General features: G+C 39.4%; 1 protein-coding gene across 2 annotated transcripts in view; it reads right to left on the bottom strand.

Moving 5' to 3' along the window:
• The window catches only part of CDC42BPA (CDC42 binding protein kinase alpha), a 3,351,611-nt gene that overhangs the window by 409,447 nt on the left and 2,919,523 nt on the right, over nucleotides 1–22,641 (bottom strand). For both annotated transcript variants that reach the window (XM_044059574.1, XM_044059584.1), the window contains exon 31: nucleotides 10,872–11,465. In XM_044059574.1, the coding sequence (XP_043915509.1) occupies nucleotides 10,872–11,465 (594 nt within the window). The remainder of the gene's footprint in view (nucleotides 1–10,871; nucleotides 11,466–22,641) is intronic.

The raw sequence follows: 22,641 nt of genomic DNA, 5'->3' as shown, positions 1-22,641 counted from the left end.
CCAGGGATCTGTCCTGGGATCCCTACTGTTTGGCATCTACTTCTCAGAGATCCAGGCAAAGACAAAAAGCCTGTGGCTGACCAAGTTTATGGATGACTGTAAGTTGAGTGCTGTTATTGATTCCCCAAATAATGTTAACATACTATAAGAGGGTCTCACAGCAACTAATGACTGGTGACAAAGTCATGGCCTCAAGTTAAATGTAAAAAAATGTATCATAATACCATTTGGCAAACACACAGCCCCTACTGATTACCACATCAACAGCAACCCCCTAAGCACACAACCTGTGGTGAGAGACCTGGGTACTCAGGTTGATAACAATCTCCCATTCAACCATCATGTAGCGGCAGTGGTTAGAAAAGCCTTTTATTTCCTTCATCTCATAAACAAAGGGATTGCATCCAGAAAAAAGGAAGTTATTACCTCTCTGTACTCTTCCCTCATTAGACCAATAACGGAGTACAATACCCCATTTGGTATGTACCTCTCCAATTGGAAAGGCCACAGAAATACCTCACAAATAGAATCCATGGCCTCCAACACCTGTCCTATGCAGACAGGTTAAAATCACTATCACTCTACTCGGTATCATATAGATTGCTCAGAGGTGATCTGTGTCTTGCCTACAAGGCAATCTCAGACCCTGCCCTACTAGAGATGCTCCATATACGTAAGTCTAACTCCTTGCGCATCGCCTGCTCGAAAGGTCTGAATCTAATATGCAACATCAACAAAACCTGCTGGAGAGACAGGTTTGTCTCCCAGAGGCTGCCATGTCTCTGGAATAGACTTCCCATACACGTCATACAGAGTACCTGACTGACCATCTTTAAGCGCAACCTTGATGAGTGGATGGGAAACCACAAATTTGTTCCAGGGGTTACACCTGGATCCCTCATTGACAGGGGTGACAGGTGCTGACTGAGGTTTCTTTTTGGGGATAAACTCTTGGTTAGGCTTGTAAGGGCCCCAGGGCCGTTAGCGTAGTAACCTCCTATGACTCTATGATAGGTTAGACTATACTCTACAGGAAAACAAAGGGTTAGGAATAATTACAAGCATCAGCCATTGAGCCCATGAATACCAAGCACTATATGGGAGCAAGGATTCGTGAGGTAGCTGATGTCAATTTCATATTAAAAAATGGATTAAGGAGGCATATAATAATGTAATATAGCTTGTGGAGAAAAGCTGGATCTACCCAGGTCCTCAAATGAAACTACAGCTTCAATCATACTGCTATATTAAATATCCACCTTTTAATTTATGTCTCCCAAATCTCATGCACTTAGTTTTTGATCAATTTATCAGCATATTCACACATTATTGGTTGCCACTTATAAATAAGATATTATTCTGACATAAGAACTTATGCATAAATAAGAAATCCACGTAAAATAGTAAAATGTCCTGGAAAATGTACTTTAGAAACGTGGATAAATTAGATTTACTCAAAACACCTGGTAAACAATCACTACAGCTGTACTTCCTGTCAGAGACCCTGAATTCTAGATTGATAGGAAAGGTTCCTCAGAAGCGACAGCATTGAGTGGTTTTATCTTGCTTTAGTTAGTGACACTGGATAAAGAATACCAGTAGTATTAACTAACACTGCCATCAGACTGAACACCAATAATTGCAGCTAATCAAATGGTCAGTAAAGAAACAGGTTATGAGGCCAAGTCATACAACAAATGAAATATTGTGAAAACAGGGTCTATGCCAAATAAATGAACCGTTAAGGTATGCTTTTTTTTTTTTAATTATATATTCGAACTTTCAAATATCGACCATATGTTATGGAAATATGGTATTCGACATTTTGAAAGTTCGAATATATAACACAGACCCATGAAAACATGGTTCTGTGAAGATATCATGGGCAGGAAATTCAAAGCTTTACTTGTAATTTTTTCTGTTGTTTTAGTTCTCACTAAGAGTGGTGGCATCTGCTAAACACTAGAGACAAATGTTATACCACAAACATGGTTACAGACAGATTTCTCAACTGCTTCAAAGTCTTCATCTAAAATTGTGTAAGATCTGCCTTCCCCCACTGGTAATAACACTGTGCAGTAGTAAGAAAGTACAGTTGTGTGGGTAACTTACTGTAACAATGTATGTTTTATTACTGTTGCTGTATTCTTCACAAATCGGACTTATCCTCTAGGACAACCATATACCTGGCCAGTTTGTAAAGCTCTGGCTCCTTCCTCACATTCTTATTTATTGACCTGTTTCCCACCCTATATTCCATTCTAGGACTTAACTTAGAGCTGTAGTCCTACCTAGAGGCAAGGAAGTAGTGTAAGAGGGACATATGAATGTGCTGAAAATTTAGTCTCTTGTTCCTAGGTAGGACTACAGCTCTAAGTCAAATCCTAGAAAGGAATACAGGGTGGGAATCAGGTCAATAAATAAGGAAGGATACCCTACCCTACCCTGGCCAGAGAATGTGACGACCAACTACACTATGTATTTCATAAGATCACTGTTGCAGTACTTTTCACAAATTAGATGATTCCCAAAGCTCAAGCAGAATGGATGGAGGGAGATGATCCAGAGTCCAGGAAGCCTCACAAAACAGCCTTGGCAAATCCAGTTCTGGTTCTAGAAAAATATCCAGTTTACAATGTTTGGTAAATGTGTAAGCAGAGGACAAAAGTAGCTGCTTCCAGTATAAATGTGGGTCCACACCTTATAAAAATGCTTCAAAAGTAGCAACTGCCTAAGTAGAATGAGTCCTTACATTTTTGGAAGGTCTTTGCCATGATTAGAGTAACAGAAATGAATAAAAACAGAAAGCAATATAGAAATAGAGTTTTTTTACACCTTGCTGTCCCTTTTTCTTCTCATCATAAGAGAGAGAACATTGACTTGCTTTTTTAAATCTTTATTCTACCTAAATCAAATCTTGAGTTGTCTGCGCACATCTAAGCAGAATTATTTCTCCCTTATTTTGTGGACTAGGGAAAACGGAGGAAGCTGAATTGTTTAGCTAAAGGTAAATTCAGAGACTACATTCAGCATAAAGGAAGGGTTGGTTCTCAGACTCATCCTGTCTTTGTGAAAGCTTAGGAAAGGTTGAATGTACATAACAGCCTGTAACTCAGACAACCTTCTAACAGAGGCTAGGGCATCCAATAAAACAGTCTTCCAGGTTAACAAATTAATGGAACAGTCTGCTGCTTGGTCAAAGGGAGCTTGTACTAACTTTTCTAAAACAATGTAAATCCTATGGAGGAACCACCCTTTTCTTTTGTGACCTAATATTTAGTTGTTGTTTGTCTTTCAGCTTTTTCCCAATAAGGGGTCGCCACAGCGGAACTCCGGTCCGCTAATGATTGGCAGTAGATTTTTACGAAACGCTTAGGTGCCAGCTCGACGCCCAACCTTCAACGAAGGCACACCCATTTACGCATGCATGTCTTTCGAACGCTACCCAACTACGGGGAGGACATGCAGACTCCACACAGAAGGCCCTCCCAAGCCAAGTAATTATTTAAAATACTGTCTGAGGATTCAATGGCAACCAGGCAGAAAAAGCGGAGAGGTACTTTTATTGCAGTGTAAGCTAAGCTAGACGTTAAGCAGCTCACGCAGGTAATGCAGAACCTGGGGAGCCCCTGTTTGAGATGGATCATGTTCTTTTGGTACTAAAGAGAAATATTTTCCATTTTGAGAAATAAGACTTCCTAGAAGCTGATTTTCTTGCGTCCTTAAATATCAGTAGCATGTCCTCAAAGCAAACGTACATAAAATAAATCAAACTTATCATCTAGTTAGATTTAGGGTTTTAAGTCTTGGATGTATCAGTGATGTCTTTTTCTGTGTTAGCAAGTCCACCATTTGAATTACTTTCTGGTGACTGCCATTGGAGAGCTACATTATAAGGGAGAACCAGTGCTGTCTGGGCCACACGGGGATTACCAACAGCATTTTTGGAAGGTCTTTCCTTATCTTGTGTAAAACCTTGGGAGTGAGAGAAAAGGGGAGGAAGGCATACAGAGACATCCTTGACCAAGAAATGAAAATGTAGCTGTGTTCCAGGCCTCTTTCCAAGATGTCTTGGATGTTCACTGCCTTTGGAAGCAAACAGATCTACTTGAAGGATTCCCCACTGGTGGGCTACTTATAAGAAGACCTGCAGCTGTAGCATCCACTCATGAGGGTCTGTCCTGAATCGGCTCATGGAGTCTGCCTACTGCATTCTGCTCTGAAGGAATATATATGTTGCCTGGAAGAAAAGAGTGAGCTGAATGGCAAAGTCCCAGGCTATCATGGCCAGCTTGCAAAGGGGGTAAAATCTTGCCCAGCCCCCATGTTTTTTTTTGTGTACCACATCACAGTGGTATTGCCTTTCCCCACATGTAGAATGCATGGAGTCTAAAGTTGGTTTAGAGGTTTGATGGCATTGATGACTTATAAATCTCTTCAAGACTGATGTTGTTTGTATCGGTGTTGTGGTTTCCCAATTCCCTGTACCTGAACACCTTGGGAGAAGGGCTGCCAAAGCTAGGTCTGAAGTCTCTATTGCCATACTCTGACAAGAGTTTTGGGGGGGGGTCCTCACGTTAAACAAAACTTGTTCGGACGATCAAAGTAGTTTCATCTTTACAACGCTGAGAAATGCAATTAGCTGTGTGAGCTATGGGAGTGTTGGGCCCATACTGGACCTTCCTCGTGTGACGTCTAGGCTCACTGTTGAAATGCAGATGAGGGAAAAAAAAAAGACGGAAAATCTGGGAGAAGAGCAAATCTTGAAAATCATTCTTCTCCTTTAAACTTCTTTTTTGAAGGGGGCAAGCCCCCCACAACCCCTGAACTTATATACACCAACTCCGAGATACCATACCTTCGAGAAGAGAGACTATTCTGAAAAACTGCCATCCCAGACTTAGTATATTTAAGTTAATTTTTCAACCATTTAGTCTCCATGTACATTTCAAATGGTTACCGAAGTCTGGTACAAGCCCATGAAACACAGAGCCCTGAGAAATTGCTGAAGGCATTTGCTAAACTTGACAGTTTCAGGAAGAAGACATGAAAGGGCTGCATCTTTTCTAGTGGAAGGAAGGCAGTTATTAGGCAAGTGTCCTGGAGACGCTTCAGAAATACCACTCTTTGTGCAGGCAGCAGGGATGACTTTTTGGGTTTACTATCAAATGACTGAAAACCAAAAGTCTGAATCCCAAAAGACTGAAAATTCAAAATATTGAATGATGGGGAATTTCCCCCTTCTCCACTGTTGTGTGATGTTGGAGTTGGTACATTATATATATATATATATATATATATATATATATATATATATATATATATATTTAGCAGGGGGTTTGTCCCTTGCATTAAAAATGTATTCAATACTTTGAATTTTCAGTCTTTTTGAGATTCAGTCTTTTGATTTTCAGTCATTTGATAGTAAACCGATTTTTTGATGTTCAGTGTGAATCAAAGAAGGTGAAGAAGATTCTCTGTATACTCCAAGACTGTGAACACTTCCTAACTGGAATGCAGTACTGTGGCTTAGAGGGATAAAGCCCTAACTACAGCCCAGATGACCTGGTGGCTCAGGTGTTTGAAAAGCTGGCAGGGAGGGATAGGACTGCCTTGCATGGGTGAAAGGGAAATTCATCTTGGTGCTCCCTGAGAAGGAAGCATGGTCCATAAAGAGGGGAGAAACCCTCTGATGATTTTAGGATAAACATATGGAAGGGCGGAGGAACAACGGGGTACATCATAATGTAAAAAATCCCTCCCCCTTCTGTAATCAGTTGCCATTGAGATCACCTAGGATGGCCCCAGTCTGAAAATCTGTTAGTCCAGGGAATGAAAGGAGGGACTAGAAGATCCAATGACGGACAAAGGTACCAGGGTAGAAGTCCATAATGTATGAAGCGTGGGGGGGGGGTCAAAAACCCACATCCTGACCCTGACTAACTGAAATTAGGCAACTGTCCAGATAAGGAAAATGTGTATGCTTTGACGTCTGCAGTAGACCATTACCAGATCAAGATATTTGATAAAAACTCTTAAAGTGGTAGAGAATCCAAATAGCAAAGAAATAATATGCTAATGCAATCTCAAAGCATAGAATCATAAAAAAAAAAAGATCTACGATTCTTGAGAATGGATAAGTGAAGCGGGGGAAATAGGGTTTGAAGTACTAACACTTTGATCTTGGAAAATATATGAAGGTGTTTAGTCAATAGAGATCTAAAATAGGTCTTCAGCCCTCTTTTCTTTACCAGAAAAAAAATGTAACAAAAACCTTTCCCCACCCACTTACCTACAAGAAATGATTCTGTGAATCCCTGAACTAGTAGATCTGAAAATACTGCAGGAATGAGGTGGTGTTAGTCTTTGGGAATCTGTAGTATTCCTGAGGGAGAATGAAAGGATACCCAGTGGACTTTGTAACCACTTTTATGATGTCTAGAAACTCACAATCTGCTGTTTAGAGATTCCCAAACTGGAAGGGAAAGGGAGAGCTTTTCAGCAATCTTCTGAGGTAAGCCAGGGGGTGGGGTTTGGCAAGGACAGTCAGAAATTGTCTCTGTGAATGGGATCTTTTTGATTCAGTAAGCCTTCTACTGGGGTCTCTGCTATTTCTTTTTAAACTACCCAGATTTTTTTTGTTTGATTTAGATGGCTTACAAAAATGGTCCTGGATTAACTGTACAATCCCTTTGAAACTCAAGAACCAGAGAGATAGAGAGAAAAAAAGAAATATTTAACACACTGCATAAGTTTCCCTCTTTCATCTAAGTTTTTGAAGACTTCTGCAGAAGAATTTCCAATTAACAAGCCTTTATAAGCCTAGCCATGCAACCCAAAGGTGTCACACAAGTCATATGTTTTAGATGTTTATACAGGGGTGATTGTTGGTTATGACATCATTTACTGACTGCCTGTCTGTCTGTCAGAGACCTGGGTGCCAGACCAGGGGTGAATTTCTGGATTTCCTATCCAGTGGTCCAAGTTACACTTAAATAAGGTTAAGAATAGACTTTGTTTTACACGGATAAGGAGCCTTTCCAGAGAAAGGGAATTCTCTGAGATAAATATCTGTCTCTCTAACATGTCCTATTTATGTTGCAGAAAGAATTTAGGTCTTCAGATCTAGTAGTTCTGATACTGTTTGTTTTGCAGATGTGCAAAACTTTCATCAGAGCAGGGTCCAGGGATGCCTTGTATGCCAGTCATAGATCACCTCTTAGTAGTCTGTAGGAGACAGAGTATAGACATAGGGCTTTTAGTCAATCTGCACAGGACATTGTGTTTATGCCCTGTATTCTTTTTGTAAGGAACCTTTACGGACATTCCAGTTGCTGCATGTGTCTGGTCAGATACACACCAAAGGGGGAATTATCCTCAATGATGGGTCTGATGAGGTCTGAGTATAGTGGTACAGTGAGTTCCCAGGACTAGATGCCATGCACTTATGAGTTGAGCAACATAAAAGGATTTCCTTACTCTCTTGAATGCATGTTGGTCAAAGGCCAGGTTACTGTCTTCATGTGTTCCCAGAACCCTAACTAGTGTGTCAACTCTTAGGGTGCTCCATTGATGATGTAGATTCCTGGGGTGGCTGACTTCCTAAAAGGTACTATAATGCATTTCTTTGCATTGAGTTTTAAGCCACGGCTTTGGCACCAGTCATGTTTCTGTTAAAACCTCTTGTAAGATGTTAGTGTCTTGGGGGGATTTAACTTGGTCAGCCAGAGGCCTTTGACATTAATCTTGACTTCTGATAAGTACATACCAAAGAGGAGTGGGCCAGCACAGAGCCTCGAGGGACTCCACTGATGACTAGCCTCTTTGAGGTGGTGGTCTCACCAATCCGAACTTCCCAGGTCCTGGGTCCTATCTGTGAGCCAGCTGTCTATTCAGCATGTTATATAGGGGTTTATGCCTAATTCCATAATTTTGTTATCAATGCCATTGTGGGGTATTGTACCAAGTGCTTTAGTCAGGTCAAGGTAGGCAATATGCACTGTTTTACCCACATCCATTGCCTTGGTGACCTTCTCAAAGAAGTCCACCAGGTTGAGTAGGCATGATCTTCCTTTGACAAAGCCAAACTGGAATGGATTTCCTATGTTTTTGTCGATCATTTCCATGATACCTCTTTCCATGGCTTTGCATATAAGACTAGTCAAACTAATGGGTCTGTAGTTTTCAGGACCTGTTGATGGTCTGCTCTTATGAAGAGGGATGACTGTTGTAGCTCTCCATTCTCATGGCATGAAGCCTATTTTAAAACTACAGTTAAATAGTAACTCCAGTGGCCCTAATAGGTCATCTTTTAGACTATTCAGGAGGCATTCTGGGATATTATTGGGAACTACTGAGGCTTTGTTCTTGGCCTTAAAGAGTGCAGTCAAGACATCCTCTCTATTTATATTTGCAGGGGTTATGTTTGAAAGAATTTCTTGAGAGGTGGCTGGGGTTGAGTGGGAGTTAAAGTTGGAAGTGAATTTTTCAGCCAGTAGATTTGCTATAGTGCCTGGCTCAGTGAATGTGACACCATTAACCACCAGTTCAGCTCATTGCTGTGTGCTGCCTTTGAGGTTTCTGACATAGCAGAAGAAGGCCTTATGATCGCATTTTGCCTGGGATGTTATCTTGATCTCAAAATTGGATTTACTGGACTTAATTAGCCCCCTTAGCTGCCTGTTTATTTTGAAGAAAGAGTTTTTATATTTATGGGAGTTACACTTCCTGATTTTAGTCATGATTTGTTTTCCTTTTGTTGTATAACCTGTTTAGTCTGGTATGCCGCCAGGTTGGTTTGTTTTTGGGAGTTTGTTTTGGGCTTACTTCTTGTAGGTACGGCAGCCTCTGTGCAGCCATTGACATGGCTGTACAGAGTTTCTGTGAAAAATTCTGCATTGGCTGCTGTGTTTTCTGGATTTCTGAGGAGGAAAAGGAAGTGACTCTTTTGCTTTTTAATGGAGTAGAAACAAGAGGAAGAAGTGTGTTGACCAGTCTGAGAGACTTAAAGGGCTTTAAAAAGACCCTGTGCAAAGTTAAACTAGTCATCTTTACTGGACTTCTGACTTGAAGGTTTAGTAGAGGGTGGAGAAATAGTTTTTATTTTATTTTATTTGACTACTCTTAAGGGTAACATCCAGATGTATAGTTCTATGGGTAGAAGCAGAATGTCTAATTTCCATTAGAGAGCTCTGATTGTCCTCATGAACAAGGAGATGATGAATAACCCCCTTTAACCTAAGTTAAAACTATGCTAGGTTCCCCCATACTAGCTATATCAACCATACAGTCAGTTTTGTTGGACATGCCAGATTCCTTCCACAGGGGCAATGTCAGAGGGCCCACAAGAAACAACACATAGACCAAAGACTTCAAAAGTACTTTGGTAAAGTGGTTCATCTTAGACTGATAAAGAAATGTGGGCATCTGGATACTACCTAGCTCTTCTTTACTAGTTTTTTGTTTCCTTTTCAACTGAAGGAGGCAATGTTGAAGGACAAAGGGGATGACTCAAAGCAATGCAACTGAAGGTCTAGAGGTGTATGTAATCATGATAAGTCTTCATGGAAATTAATGTACTCTGGATAGTTTTTAAGGGTGAACACCCCCTCAAATTGGACAAAATTTTATGTCATGTTCAGATCCAAGACAAAACATGCAACGTGTAAGGAATCTGACACTCACAGTCACACTTTCTGTTTTTTTAATAATCATAAGAAAAAAATTCTCATAAAAGTTTACTGAAAAGAGGGGTCCCCAAAGGGGTACTTATCTACCTGAGTCTCTGCAATGAAACTGGCAGATATGGCTGGTTACAAGTGATGGAGTCCAGCAGTAAGAAAGCTATAAGTTCTTGGTATGCCCATATACCCTTCTTGAACTAGCATATTGGCTGATGGTGGACACAGAACTCACAAGGAAGGGCCTAAGCTTTCTAGACAGGCTGAAGCACTGATGAAGGCTCATTAAGCCAAAACCGGTATGCTGTTGTTGTGGAATAAAGCTATGTTTGCTTAGTAAGGAATTGTGCTACTTATTTATCCATTCACCATAGTGTGAGGAGTGCTGGCTCGTGTGCTGGTGTATATCAGGTTTTTTTTTTTTGCTGTGCACCTGGCCTTACTTGGATGAACTGTTGGTAGTTTACCTTTCTAAGCTTAGCCATGTATCCCATATCTCTGAAAAATCCAGTATCCTAGAAAAGTGTATGCAGTGTCTAGAGAGATAAAAATTTTAAAGACTGCTAGTCGACTAGCGACATAGGTGCCAAACAAAGGATTAATTTCCCATTTTCTATCCAATTGTCTAAGTTACACATGAACTGGGTTAAGGAGGTACTCTGCTTCACATGGGTAAGGATCCTGTTCCAGAGAAGGGGTAGTCTCTGGGATATATACCTGTCTCTCCAGCAGGTTCTATTTATATATAAAGACCATTTAAATAAATCATAGAACTGGAGCTCAACAATCTAACATAGGACCAGAAACTGGTGCATTTGTTTACAATAACAACTTTGCAAATACAACACTTATGACAGTTTTGATAGGAAATCTTTGTATCCATTCACATATTTTTACTTGCCCATTCATTCTCTGAGTAAGACCAACTAAGCAAATTACGCATCTTTGCATCAATCACCAAAAGAACTTTTGTCTAATTAAACAATTTTCTTGTGTTTGCAATGTATAGGTCATGTGCAATATATCTTCTATAATTAATATCCCTTACACATATTAAAACATTTATAATGCTGCTGGGCATTTTGCTGAAATTGAAAATCTGATTTTCAAAATCCAGTAATCTGTACAATCTAAACTGCTCTTTTGGGATAAAATCCTATCATGTCACTCTCCATTTAGTTAAAAACTTACAGCATGAAGTTGGAATGGCTGGCCACATCAGTTCTTGCTGCCGTGATCTTCTACCTTGACAGTCCACATAAACTCCCACATTACTAAAACACAGCAAGTACTCCTTGCATGAAATTTCTACAGCACAAATTGCGTCCACTGGCTGCTGTGTAAGGAAAGACAGTGTATGGTCATCTGGGTGAAGTAAAGTTTGTGGGTTCCCATCACCATGCAAAGGGTACCTCATAAATCCGGACTGGAAACCCACACACAGACGGTCACTGAAAACAGCCATCCACTGAACAATCCCGGGGACCTGGAACTCCTTCGTTTTTTTATGGCGTACTTTGCTTTGATTTAGTTCATAACAAAGAACTTGACGCTTCATTGCTACACAAAGGCATGTAAAACCTCTGTGGCGCACCTGTCCAGAGACCAGTGTTTGGCATCCCTTTGTTTCTACCAGTTTAAAAAATTCACTTTCTCGACCATCTAAGGCAGCCACAGGAAAAAGCCGTACGTGGCGGTTTCGTCCTGAGATGACAGCAATGAGCTGTTCATTTGGAATTAGCTCAATCATGTGCACCTTCTTGTTATCACCGACACGTACAATCTCTGAAAAAGAAGAGAAAATAAATTATGGTACATCTAAAAAGTACTTTGTTAACTATATCCTATCCTCACATGCAAATTATTTATAAGATATATGGACTCCACTCCCTTTTTGAGTTTTGCATGTCCTGCATTACTTACAGGCCTGCTGTAATTACAGAACTAAGCATTGTTGCTGACTTGTGTTCAGAGCTTACACTATAACATACTACTTACAGTGTGTACACTATCTTCAATGAATCATTCACTCATTTACTTTACTATGCTTGCTGGGCATATACCACTAGAAGAAGACTTCACACAGGAGAAATGGGTGGGAAAATGGCAATCTAAGATTACACTTCTGTTTTAAAACACCTTTTCTTTATTAAATTATAACTTATGACATAGGTTCATACATTAATAGAAAAAAAAACCCATACTTAGATTTGTCATGCATTATATGTTACATTACACGTTTTCTTTATTTTTAACAATTACTATTCACTCCAACATACATAAACTGGTATATTCTTGCCTTTCCTTAAACCTCACTCCTCCTCTTGAACATTATCCTGCATGTACTGGTACCACAAAACCCATGTATTTTTATGCCTCCTCTTGAACATTACCCTGCATGTACTGGTCTCACAAATCCCATGTATTTCTATGTAATTTGTGCCTTCCCTTTTCTAAAGATCCCACTATCTCCTTTATAGTATTCAGTACTTCATTTACAAATGGTTTAGATTTTGACTTCCACTTTTTACTATTTGCTTTTTTTTGGCAGCCAATAGCATTAAGCATAGTTAGGCCTTACTATGTACAAGCAATTAAGATTCTATCTCAGCTTAAAATAATCACTTCCTTGATGATGAAACAGGGAAAACCCAAGTAACAGGGAGAGACTGGGATTTTGGATGAAGACCTTTAAGGAGAACAACAATAATCATACAGAATATTATATCCATAAAGTAGCAGAAGGTCTTCTAAGAATTAAGCAAACACGGGAATGGAGAAAGGAGATTCTGCTGATAGGTATGACTACAATTAGGGATACAGACATTAGGCAAGAGGGGGTGAGACTCTATTGGAGAAAACTGGCAAATGAACCAAGGTACTGGGAGCAAATAACTAGAGATGGAAAGGTAATAGAATGGGAAGATGCCAGGAACTTATTTGGACTGCAGGCTAAAGATTGTCTTTCTTATCAAGGATTGACATCGGATCATAGGCAAAGAGAAAGAAATAGAGGAGTCTTAAACAAAACACTAGCACTGGTATAGTAGAATCTAGAATAGAAGTTGCCATTAAGAAAGGAATAATTAGTACAGCATATACAATAGTGCATGCTAACTATAAGAATCAATCTGAGGAGGTTAAGAAGGACTGGGAAGAGAGATTAGATAAGCAATTCACAAAGAAACAATGGGGGGGGGGGGGTATATGTATGTTTCCCACATATGCAACAAAATCTAGAATATTTTGGATCTTTGCCTGGAAGTGCTTACACAGATATTTTTATACCCTAAGCAGACTTCAAAGAATTTTTCCTCAGGTACACAGCAAATGTTGGAGGTGTGATGGGACAGAAAGAGTAACTAGGAACACATTTTCTGGGAGTGCAATGAGTTGTCAGACTTTAAAGATTCCCTGTAGAATGCTCTGTCAGAGATGCTGGGTGAGCAAGTTGGAGTGACTAGAAAAATGATCCTTTTGAGCTATGATACAAACTCGGAATTGCCTAGACATAGTAAGGCCTTGCTGAGTCTAATTATGATGACTGCCAAAAAAGAAATTACTGGAAAATGGAAATCAAAGTCTAAACCAACTTTACTAGAAGTAGTGAAAATAGGAACAAAGTTAAAACAACTGGAATTGGGATCTTTAGAAAAGGGTAAGAGCAAATCACATAGGAAAACAATGGAACGATGTTTAACAGAAGGAAGGATTTGAATGAGCTATGTAATGGTTGACTAACAATGACTGGATGTCTTAAAGGTGATGCATGTTTGCAGCTACAGTTGTGTCAACACGGTTTGAAATGTATAATGTTTGCAACTGAGGTTGTGTTGCTATGATTTATTGTCATTTATATAAATGTAACATGGCCTGTGTCATACAAGAGAATTTAATTAAGATGTTTCTTATTTAAAAAAAAAATAATAATAATCACTTCCTTTGTTACAGTCATTTGCTTCTCAAAAATTCTGACATCGTAGTCTGCAGGGAATTATTAAAATCTTCCAACTTATTTCTGTCCCCAAAAACATGCTCCCTGTTACCATTCGCTTTTCCATCTAACCTAAAGCATTTGCTATCTACCTGAGGAAAAATTCTCTGAAGTTTGCTCGGAGTATAAAAATACCAATGTAAACACTTCCAAGCAAAGATCCTAAGCCTTCTGGACTTTGTTGCATACTTGGGAGTCATACAGATATATTCCCATTGTTCCTTTGTAAATTGTCTTCCCAATCTTTTCTAACCTTCTCTGATTGACTTTTACAGATAACATGCAAATAACATATGCACTACTAATTATCTCTTTTTTAACACCGGCTTCTGTTCTCAACATGACTGAAAACTCTACCGGGGCTGGTCTTTCACTTAGCTCTCCCTTCACTTCTGCCTGTACTCTGATATCAGTGTCTCTGTTAGGGAAGACAATTTTTTACTGGCAGTCCAAGCTTATGCTTGGTCGTGTCTCACTCTATAACCTTTCTCTCTCTACAGTTATTTGTTGCCAATATAAATCCCATTCCCCTCTTGCCCATGTTTTATACACAGACTTGTGTTAATCTCTACTGGCAAAATCTCCTTTTTTTATTCCCTTAAGAGTTTATTTTATGAATATAATATTCTATATGATTGTTGTTATTCTCCTTAAAGATGAGAGACCCAAAATCCTATTCTCTCCTTATTTCTCGAATTTCCCCCTTTTCATCATCATCCCTTTCCACCATTTTGCTTGCTTATATATATATATATATATATATATATATATATATATATATATATCCATTCAAATCAGGCAATTTAGAATCACCTTGCTCTGTGGGGGAGGATAAACTAATCCCATGTAACTCTTTCCCTCCTCATCTCCAAATAGATTTGTTCAACTCTATTAATTATTGTACATAACTTCTCCCCTGGTTGATAAACTATGCCCAACCTGTTATAAAACTTCTTCTTTCGGCTGCTCCCGTTAGGGGTCGCCACAGAGGATCATGTTTCCATTTCTTCCTGACCTCTGCATCTTGTCACACCACCCACCTGCATGTCCTCTCTCACCATATCCATAAATCTTATCTTAGGCCTTCCTCTTTTCCTGTTACCTGTCAGCTTCATCCTTAGCATCTTTTTCCCAATATACTCTGCATCCCTCCTCAGCACATGTCCAAACCAACATAATCTTGCCTCTCTGGCTTTGTCTCCAAACCTTCCCACCTGGGCTGGCCACATCCAGTGCAAATCTTAACATCTTTAACTCTGCCACGTTTAGCTCTGACTCCTGCCTTTTTGTCAATGCCACCGTCTCCAACCCATATAACATAGCTGTCTCACTACCCTCTTGTAGACCTTCCCTTTCACTCTTACTGGTACTCGTCTGTCACAAATCACTCCTGACACTCTTCTCCACCCACTCCATCCTGCCTGTACTCTCTTCTTCACATCTCTTCCACACTCACCATTACTCTGAACTGTTGATCCCAAGTATTTAAACTCATCCACCTTCACCACCTCTACTCCCTGCATCCTCACCATTCCTCTATCCTCCCTCTCATTCACACACATATATTCTGTCTTAGTCCTGCTGACCTTCATTCCTCTTCTCTCTACAGCATATCTCCACATCTCCAGGGTCTCCTCCATCTGTTCCCTACTCTCACTACAGATCACAATGTCATCTGCAAACATCATAGTCCACTGGGACTCCTGTCTGATCTAGTCTCTCAACCTGTCCATCACCACTGCAAATAAGAAAGGGCTCAGAGCTGATCCTTGATGTAATCCCACCGCCACCTTAAACGCATCAGTCACTCCCACCACAGACCTCACCGCTGTCACACTACCCTCGTACATATCCTGTACCACTCTTACATACTTCTCTGACACTCCTGACTTCCTCATGCAATACCACAACTCCTCTCCACAAAGACATAATGCAACTCCTTCTGACCTTCTCTGTACTTCTCCATCAACACACTCAGAGCAAACATCGCATCTGTAGTGCACTTTCCTGGCATGAAACCATGTTGCTGATCACTAATCATCACCTCCCTTCTTAACCTAGCTTCCACTACTCTTTCCCATAACTTCATGCTGTGACTGATCAATTTAATCCCTCTGTAGTTACTACAGCTCTGCACATCACCCTTATTCTTAAAAATCGGTACCAAAACACTTTTTCTCCATTCCTCAGGCATCCTCTCACTTTCCAAGATTTAATTAAACAATCTAGTTAAAAACTCCACTCCCATTTCACCTAACACTTCCATGCTTCCACAAGTATGTCATCTGAACCAACAGCCTTTCCATTCTTCATCCTCTTCATAGCTATCCTTACTTCCTCCTTGATAATCCACTGCACTTCATGAGTCACTATCCACACATCATCCAACCTTCTCTCCCTCTCATTCTCTTCATTCATCAACCCCTCAAAGTAACTCTTTCCATCTGCTCAACACACTCTCCTTGCTTGTGAGTATGTTTCCCTCATTATCCTTTATCACCCTTACCTGTTGCACATCTTTACTAGCTCGGTCTCTCTGTCTAGCCAATCGGTACAGGTCCTTTTCTCCCTCCTTATTGTCTAACCTTTCATACAACTCTTCATACGCCTTATCCTTAGCCTTCGCCACCTTTCTCTTTGCCATGCACCTCATCTCCTTATACTCCTGTCTACTTTCTTCATCTCTCTGACAATCCCACTTTTTCACCAACCTCTTTCTCTGTATACTCTCCTGTACTTCCTCATTCCATCACCAGGTCTCCTTGTCCTCCTTCCTCTTTCCAGATGTCACACCAAGCACCTTTATAGCCATCTCCCCTACTAGCTCTGCTGTAGTTACCCAGCTATTTGGTAACTCTTCGCTGCCACCCAATGGCTGTCTTAACTCTTCCCTGAACTCCACCTCACAATTACCCTTTTTCAATTTCCACCATTTGATCCTAGGTGCTGCCTTCACACTCCTCCTCCTCTTCTTGATCACCAATGTGATCCTACAAACCACCATCCTATGCTGCCTAACTGCACTTTCCCCTGCCACCACTTTACATTCTCCAATCTCCTTCAGACTGGCCCTTCTACATAAGATATAATCCACCTGTGCACATCTTCCTCCACTCTTGTATGTCAACCTATGCTCCTCCCTCTTTTTAAAAGGGACTAAAATCTTTTTATCTGCTTGTATCTTATTATCTACATCCATAATCAAGAGTTCCCTTATTTTTTTAAATTTTTGTACTATATTTTGGTTAGTCTCTTCCCACATTCCTTAGCTTCCATCAGTTTATTCACCTAAATACTTCATTTTATAATGTCCCCATAAACATGGGTATTGCTGAACTATTTTATATGTAAGTATATAGTTTACAGCTATAGCCCTTGTTTTTTTTCCCTCTTCATTTATTTATAACCCAAAAAGACTTGAAACTGTCTCAAAATGTCCTACAACACTGAGATGTCCTATTCTGGATTGCTCAAGTACAAAATATCATCATCTGCAAATATGGCTAACTTTTCTTAATTTCCATACCAGTTATACCGTTGAATTTTTGAGTCGCTTTCTTGCCACTGGCCCTAAATATACAGCAAATAAAAGGGAAAAAGGACACTCCTTACTGGTTCCTCTGTCCAAACAGAGTTTGTCAAAGAGCAGAGCCAGATCCAGCAGCAGAAGACATAGGCGGTCACCTGGGGCCCCGTGGCGGGGGTGAAGTCACTCTGGCCGGGAGGCTTAAGCATTCATTTCAATAATATACTTAAAATAAAACAAAAAAAAAACCTTCTAAACACTGCTGTGGTGGCGTCATCTCCTTTAAGGAGAACCATGCATGCGTCAGCACCATGGAAGTAGGAAGTAAACGCATTCCACACTTACATGTGGAACTTAAACTGGCCATTCCTCTAAGACAGAAGATAAGTGTGAGTTTGTGTGTTTGTGCACGTGTGTGTGGATGTACGTATGCATGTGTAAAAGTGTAATTTAAACTAGACAGAAAGTATGTGTTCATATGTATGTGCATGTAATGTAAACTAACTGTTCCATTTCTGTATGAGAGAGAAAGTGTGTGTGTGTGTGTGTGTTTGTAATTTAAGCTAGCCATTATATTCATATGAGAGATAAAGTGTGTGTGTGTGTATAACTTAAACTATTGGTTCTGTTCTGTATGAGTGAGAAAGTGTGTGTGTTGCTGTGTGAGAGAGAAGGTGTATGCATGTGTGTCGCTGTGTGAGAGCAGAGAGAAGGTAGGTGTGTGTGTGTGTGTGTGTGTGTGTGTGTGTGTGTGTGTCTCAACATACCTCTCAACTGTCCAGATTTAGCCTCACAGTTTTGGTCTGTTTCTCATAAAATTTGTGTTTTTTTGGCAATTCACGGAGGACTGAAGTCACTAAATAATGACATATATATGAGTTTCCAACTTCTTAATCTTCAGAAAATGCATGCCAACACAAATCCTGTTATTCTAGCAACTTTCAAAGTTAAAAAGAGCAATATTTAAAATCTATCCACATTTTTAGGCCATTGTATCTCCATTACTTTAGGTTTTGTCCAGACTTTTTACACGAAGAGATTGAGAGGTATGCATACCTCTTAGCCGACCAGATTTTTGCCTCATATGTTTGGCTAATTCCTCATAAAATCTGTGGTCTTCTGGTAATTCATGGAAGACTGAAGTCTCTAAATGATTATATCTATGAGTATCAGACTTCATATCCTTCAGAAAAATACATGGTAACACAAATCTTGTTATTCTACCAACTTTCAAAGTTAAAAAGAGCAATATTTAAAATCTATACCTATTTTGGGCCATTGTATCTCCATTATTTTAGGCTTTGTCCAGATGTCCTGTACTAAGAGGTTGAGTTGCATGCATAATTATCAACTGTACAGATTTGTGGCTCATATTTTTGGCCTACTTCTCATAAAATTTATGGTTTTCTGGCAAATCACTGAGGACTGAAATAACTAAATAAAGTCATACATTTGAGTTTCAGACTTCATGGCCTTCAGAAAATGCATGCTAAGACAACTCCTATTATTCTAGCAACTTTCTAAGTCTATAAGAGCACTATCTGAAATATGTCCCCATTATTTGGCCTTTGTCCAGATTTCTTGTGCTAAGAGGTTGAGAGGTATGGTATGTAATGCCCTAGTGGGGGGGTCCAGGTTAGTCAATTAACTTGATCAGGCTTGACCCTGTAATTTGGTTACAAGAGACAACAGCCTGAAGGAATTCTGAGCTTCAGTGTTGACAAGAGCCTGAAACCTCTACACAAACTACTAGACTCCTGATAGAATTGTGAGTTTCAGTTTCAGTGCATTTTCAATGGATTATGAGTTTCAGTGCATTTTCATGGAAATGTGAGTTTCAAGGAAGAGAAATTTACTGTTACTCATGTTAAGTCTGTTTTTTAATGTGCAACTACCTGTCTTGTTTAGCAAATGGCAGCCACTGTTTGTGCTGTAGAATTTGAAAGCAATGTTAGTAGCATAATTGGCTTTGGTGCAGAAAGCTGTGGATTCTACTCTCACACTATGTAGATGGAGTGCTACTAATGCAGTGTCCTTCTGATTGCTGATTATTTGGTGCAGTTTAAGGGGGAATAGGGGTTCTGCACTCCTGACTGTGTACTCTGTTGTATGAGATGCCTAGTAATTATGAACTTGTTGGTTTTTCAGTCATTCCCTACTGCAATATTATTAGCTTACCATTTTTAATGTTACATAAGCAGTTAACTCAAGGGCAGCAGGCTCTTAATTTGTAGATGAAACACTGAAATGTAAAGTTGTTTGCCAGTAGCATCCTCTTCATTAGTTAGAGATCTCTGTAATATGGAGTTATTCAGAATACTTTTACTTCTGCAGACATTGTGCTTATTGACTGATATTGGTGGATTGTACTGACAAATGTCTGAGTTGTCTTTTATGGTTGCAATTTTCTGAAATGGGTAGTTTTGTCATTATTGGCTCATATATTTTGTTTCACTGCTTACTGGAAGAATGTTCAAAACTACAAATTTAAAACGCATTCTCTAACAAGTGGTGCTATATTATACAAGGAAATACAATTTAATACAATCAGGAAGGTGAACCAAAGAACACATACATGTATGCATGGTCCTAAAAATGTGTGCAAGGAGCCTATAGTTTGAAAACAGCCCAAAGGTAAACTTAATCCCTCCACTGGCCAGATGCATTTTCTGGATGGGGGTTTTAATGCTGTTTCAATGAATGTGAGTTTCAAGGGCAGAGAAGTTTACTGCTCATACTGTCTGTTTTCACTATGAGACTGTATTGTTTGTTTAGCAAATGGCTATTAGTGTTTGTGCTATTTTATTTCAATATCTGTAATTATTGTAGAAGTAAATAAGATAGCAGTATGCACACTGACAGGTTTGAACAGTGCTTGTAGTAACCGGGGAGAGAAACAGCCAAGCAGTGGAACACTGGAATGGCTGGGAAGGATGCTACTGCGGGGGAGTAGGGGGTTGTCACAGGAGGAACTGCTCTGGGGGGCCCGATCTATTACCCTGCCAAATGCCCCATTTGACCTTGATCCAGATCTAAAAATCCAGATAAACTGAAGAACCAATATTCTTACACGGAAACTCGATCAGTCCAAATCAGTCCAACCAAGGAACTTCTCAAATATACCATTTATTAGACACACAATTCACAATTGTAGACAAGTTGACCTAGGTTTCGTCTTGAACTTATACACACTTCATCAGAACTAACACATCTTACTGAAACCACTTCCCTTTATAACGCTCCCAGGTTAATTGATTAATTACACTCCCACAAAATTAAAGACACATACCCATCAGACCATACATATACCTAAAAACATACATAAGCTAAAACCATGAATAAAAACATACTATAATATTTTATTTAATATTATATATAGTTTTTTTTTATTCATGGTTTTAGCTTATATATTTTTTAGGTATGTATGGTCTGGATGGGTATGTGTCTTTAATTTTGTGGGAGTGTAATTAATCAATTAACCTGGGAGTGTTATAAAGGGAAGTGGTTTCAGTAAGATGTGTTAGTTCTGATGAAGTCTGTATAAGTTCAAGACGAAACCTAGGTCAACTTGTCTACAATTGTGAATTGCGTGTCTAATAAATGGTATATTTGAGAAGTTCCTTGGTTGGACTGTTTTGGACTGATCGAGTTTCCGTGTAAGAATATTGGTTCTTAAGTTTATCTGGATTTTTTGTTTGGCATCATGGTATCTGGGGCGGCCAATTCAGACATCATACAGCTACTACTCAAAATTAATGAACAATTGTCTGAGTATACGGAACAAATCAAAACTTTGGTGGAGCAACAACAGGCATCATCCCTTGGCTCCCCCAAAAATTTGGGTAGTCTAGGTAGTTTGGGCTTACTGTTAACACAGCCTACTCCCACAACAAGTAATAAGTCTGTTAATAAGGAGGCAAATGCCAATGAACATGTCAATGTACAGACCGGTAAGAGAAATGTTTTAGCAGCTAGTGGTTTTATGGAAAATCATTTGGATAAAATGCAGTGGAAAAATCTAAAATTTGATTTTCAGAATGGTTCAAATAGTCATAAAACAGGCTCAAAAGTTAACCTGACTTTAGTAGAACAATTAAAAAGCTTTGAAAAGAAATTGCATACTATGAAAAAGCTCCAGTTAGGAAACGGATATTTGAGTAGAAATATTGAACTAGAACTAGTGCCTCGGGGACTAAGATTATGGAGATATCCAAATGGTATTTCTGGGAATGAGGCAATGATCCAGGAAGTACATAAGCTTTTTGATCAAACAGGGTTGGAGTTAATGAGAATAATGATAAAATACAATGACGAAGTTTTAGCTCGTTTAATGAATGAATTGGAGCAGGACAATGACACTATACTAAGTGATTTGAATATTTCGAGCATTATTTAACCAATTATCAAAACATTTTAAATACAGTTGAAAATGACTGTTATACTATATTCTAAAGGAAAACACGTAAAATACAGAGGGATACTGACGAATATCGTAATCAGAGGGTGTATCCCTTGTCTAAGGGTAATCGTAATTACATGGAATCAGCAACTGGTAATCTAAATGAAAAAGAAGGGGAAATGATGTCATCATGAAGGGACGCGCATCTCCAGCATGACGAACGTGCTACGGAAGAGGGTCTGAGGCGTTCTGAACGGTTGCATAACCGAGAAGGGAATTACTCACAACGGATGAGAGAGGAGACTGAGAGACACGTGGACCAGGGAGCCAGACCTAAGAAATGGGGTCCGCAATGAAAACAGCACAAGGATTTTCGCCAGGACTGGAGATAGAAGCGTCGGGTGGTTTGGCCCATATGATGGTTCGGTTGAGAACATCAAGTGTGGGTGGTAGAATTGAAGACAAACTACGGTTAGGGAACATTGGCGAGTTAGCAGAATTTCAACCCATGGAGGTATTAACAGTAGTAATGGATGCTGAAGGGGTGGATGGACCCCCTAGTAGTGAAATGACTGATTCGTTATTAAATGTAAGTATTTACCAGGCTGTAGATACCACAATGAATGATGGTTTAGATGTAATGGTTTTATCTGGATCAAATTATTGTGATGCAAACAATTGTGTGACTATTAATGGAACAAATGAAGTTTATTTTAACAGTGAAACAAATTTTTCGCCTGAGACTAGCATAATTACTGATCTGCACTTAGTAAATAATAAGGCTGGATTGTTATTTAATAGCAATACTGATATGAATAATGTTATAAACGTTTTAGAAGACAGCGAGAATAATTTAGACATTAGCGGGTTAATTGATTTAATACAAGAAGCGAATTATGTTACAGGCCCTAGTGAACCCATTATTATATTTAATCAACATGGGGATTTTAAAGTGTACAATTATTCTAGTAAGTCAATAGAGGTTAAACACGCTGAATTATTATCTAAAGGATTTACCTTTATTCCTGGTAGGAAAGGTAAT

The sequence above is a fragment of the Protopterus annectens genome, chromosome 1.part2 (genome assembly GCF_019279795.1).
Source record: "Protopterus annectens isolate FY-2018-M chromosome 1.part2, PAN1.0, whole genome shotgun sequence".
Lineage (NCBI taxonomy): Eukaryota > Metazoa > Chordata > Ceratodontiformes > Protopteridae > Protopterus > Protopterus annectens.
The sequence above is the reverse complement of the archived record's forward strand: the minus strand, read 5'-3'. Positions and strand labels throughout refer to the sequence as shown.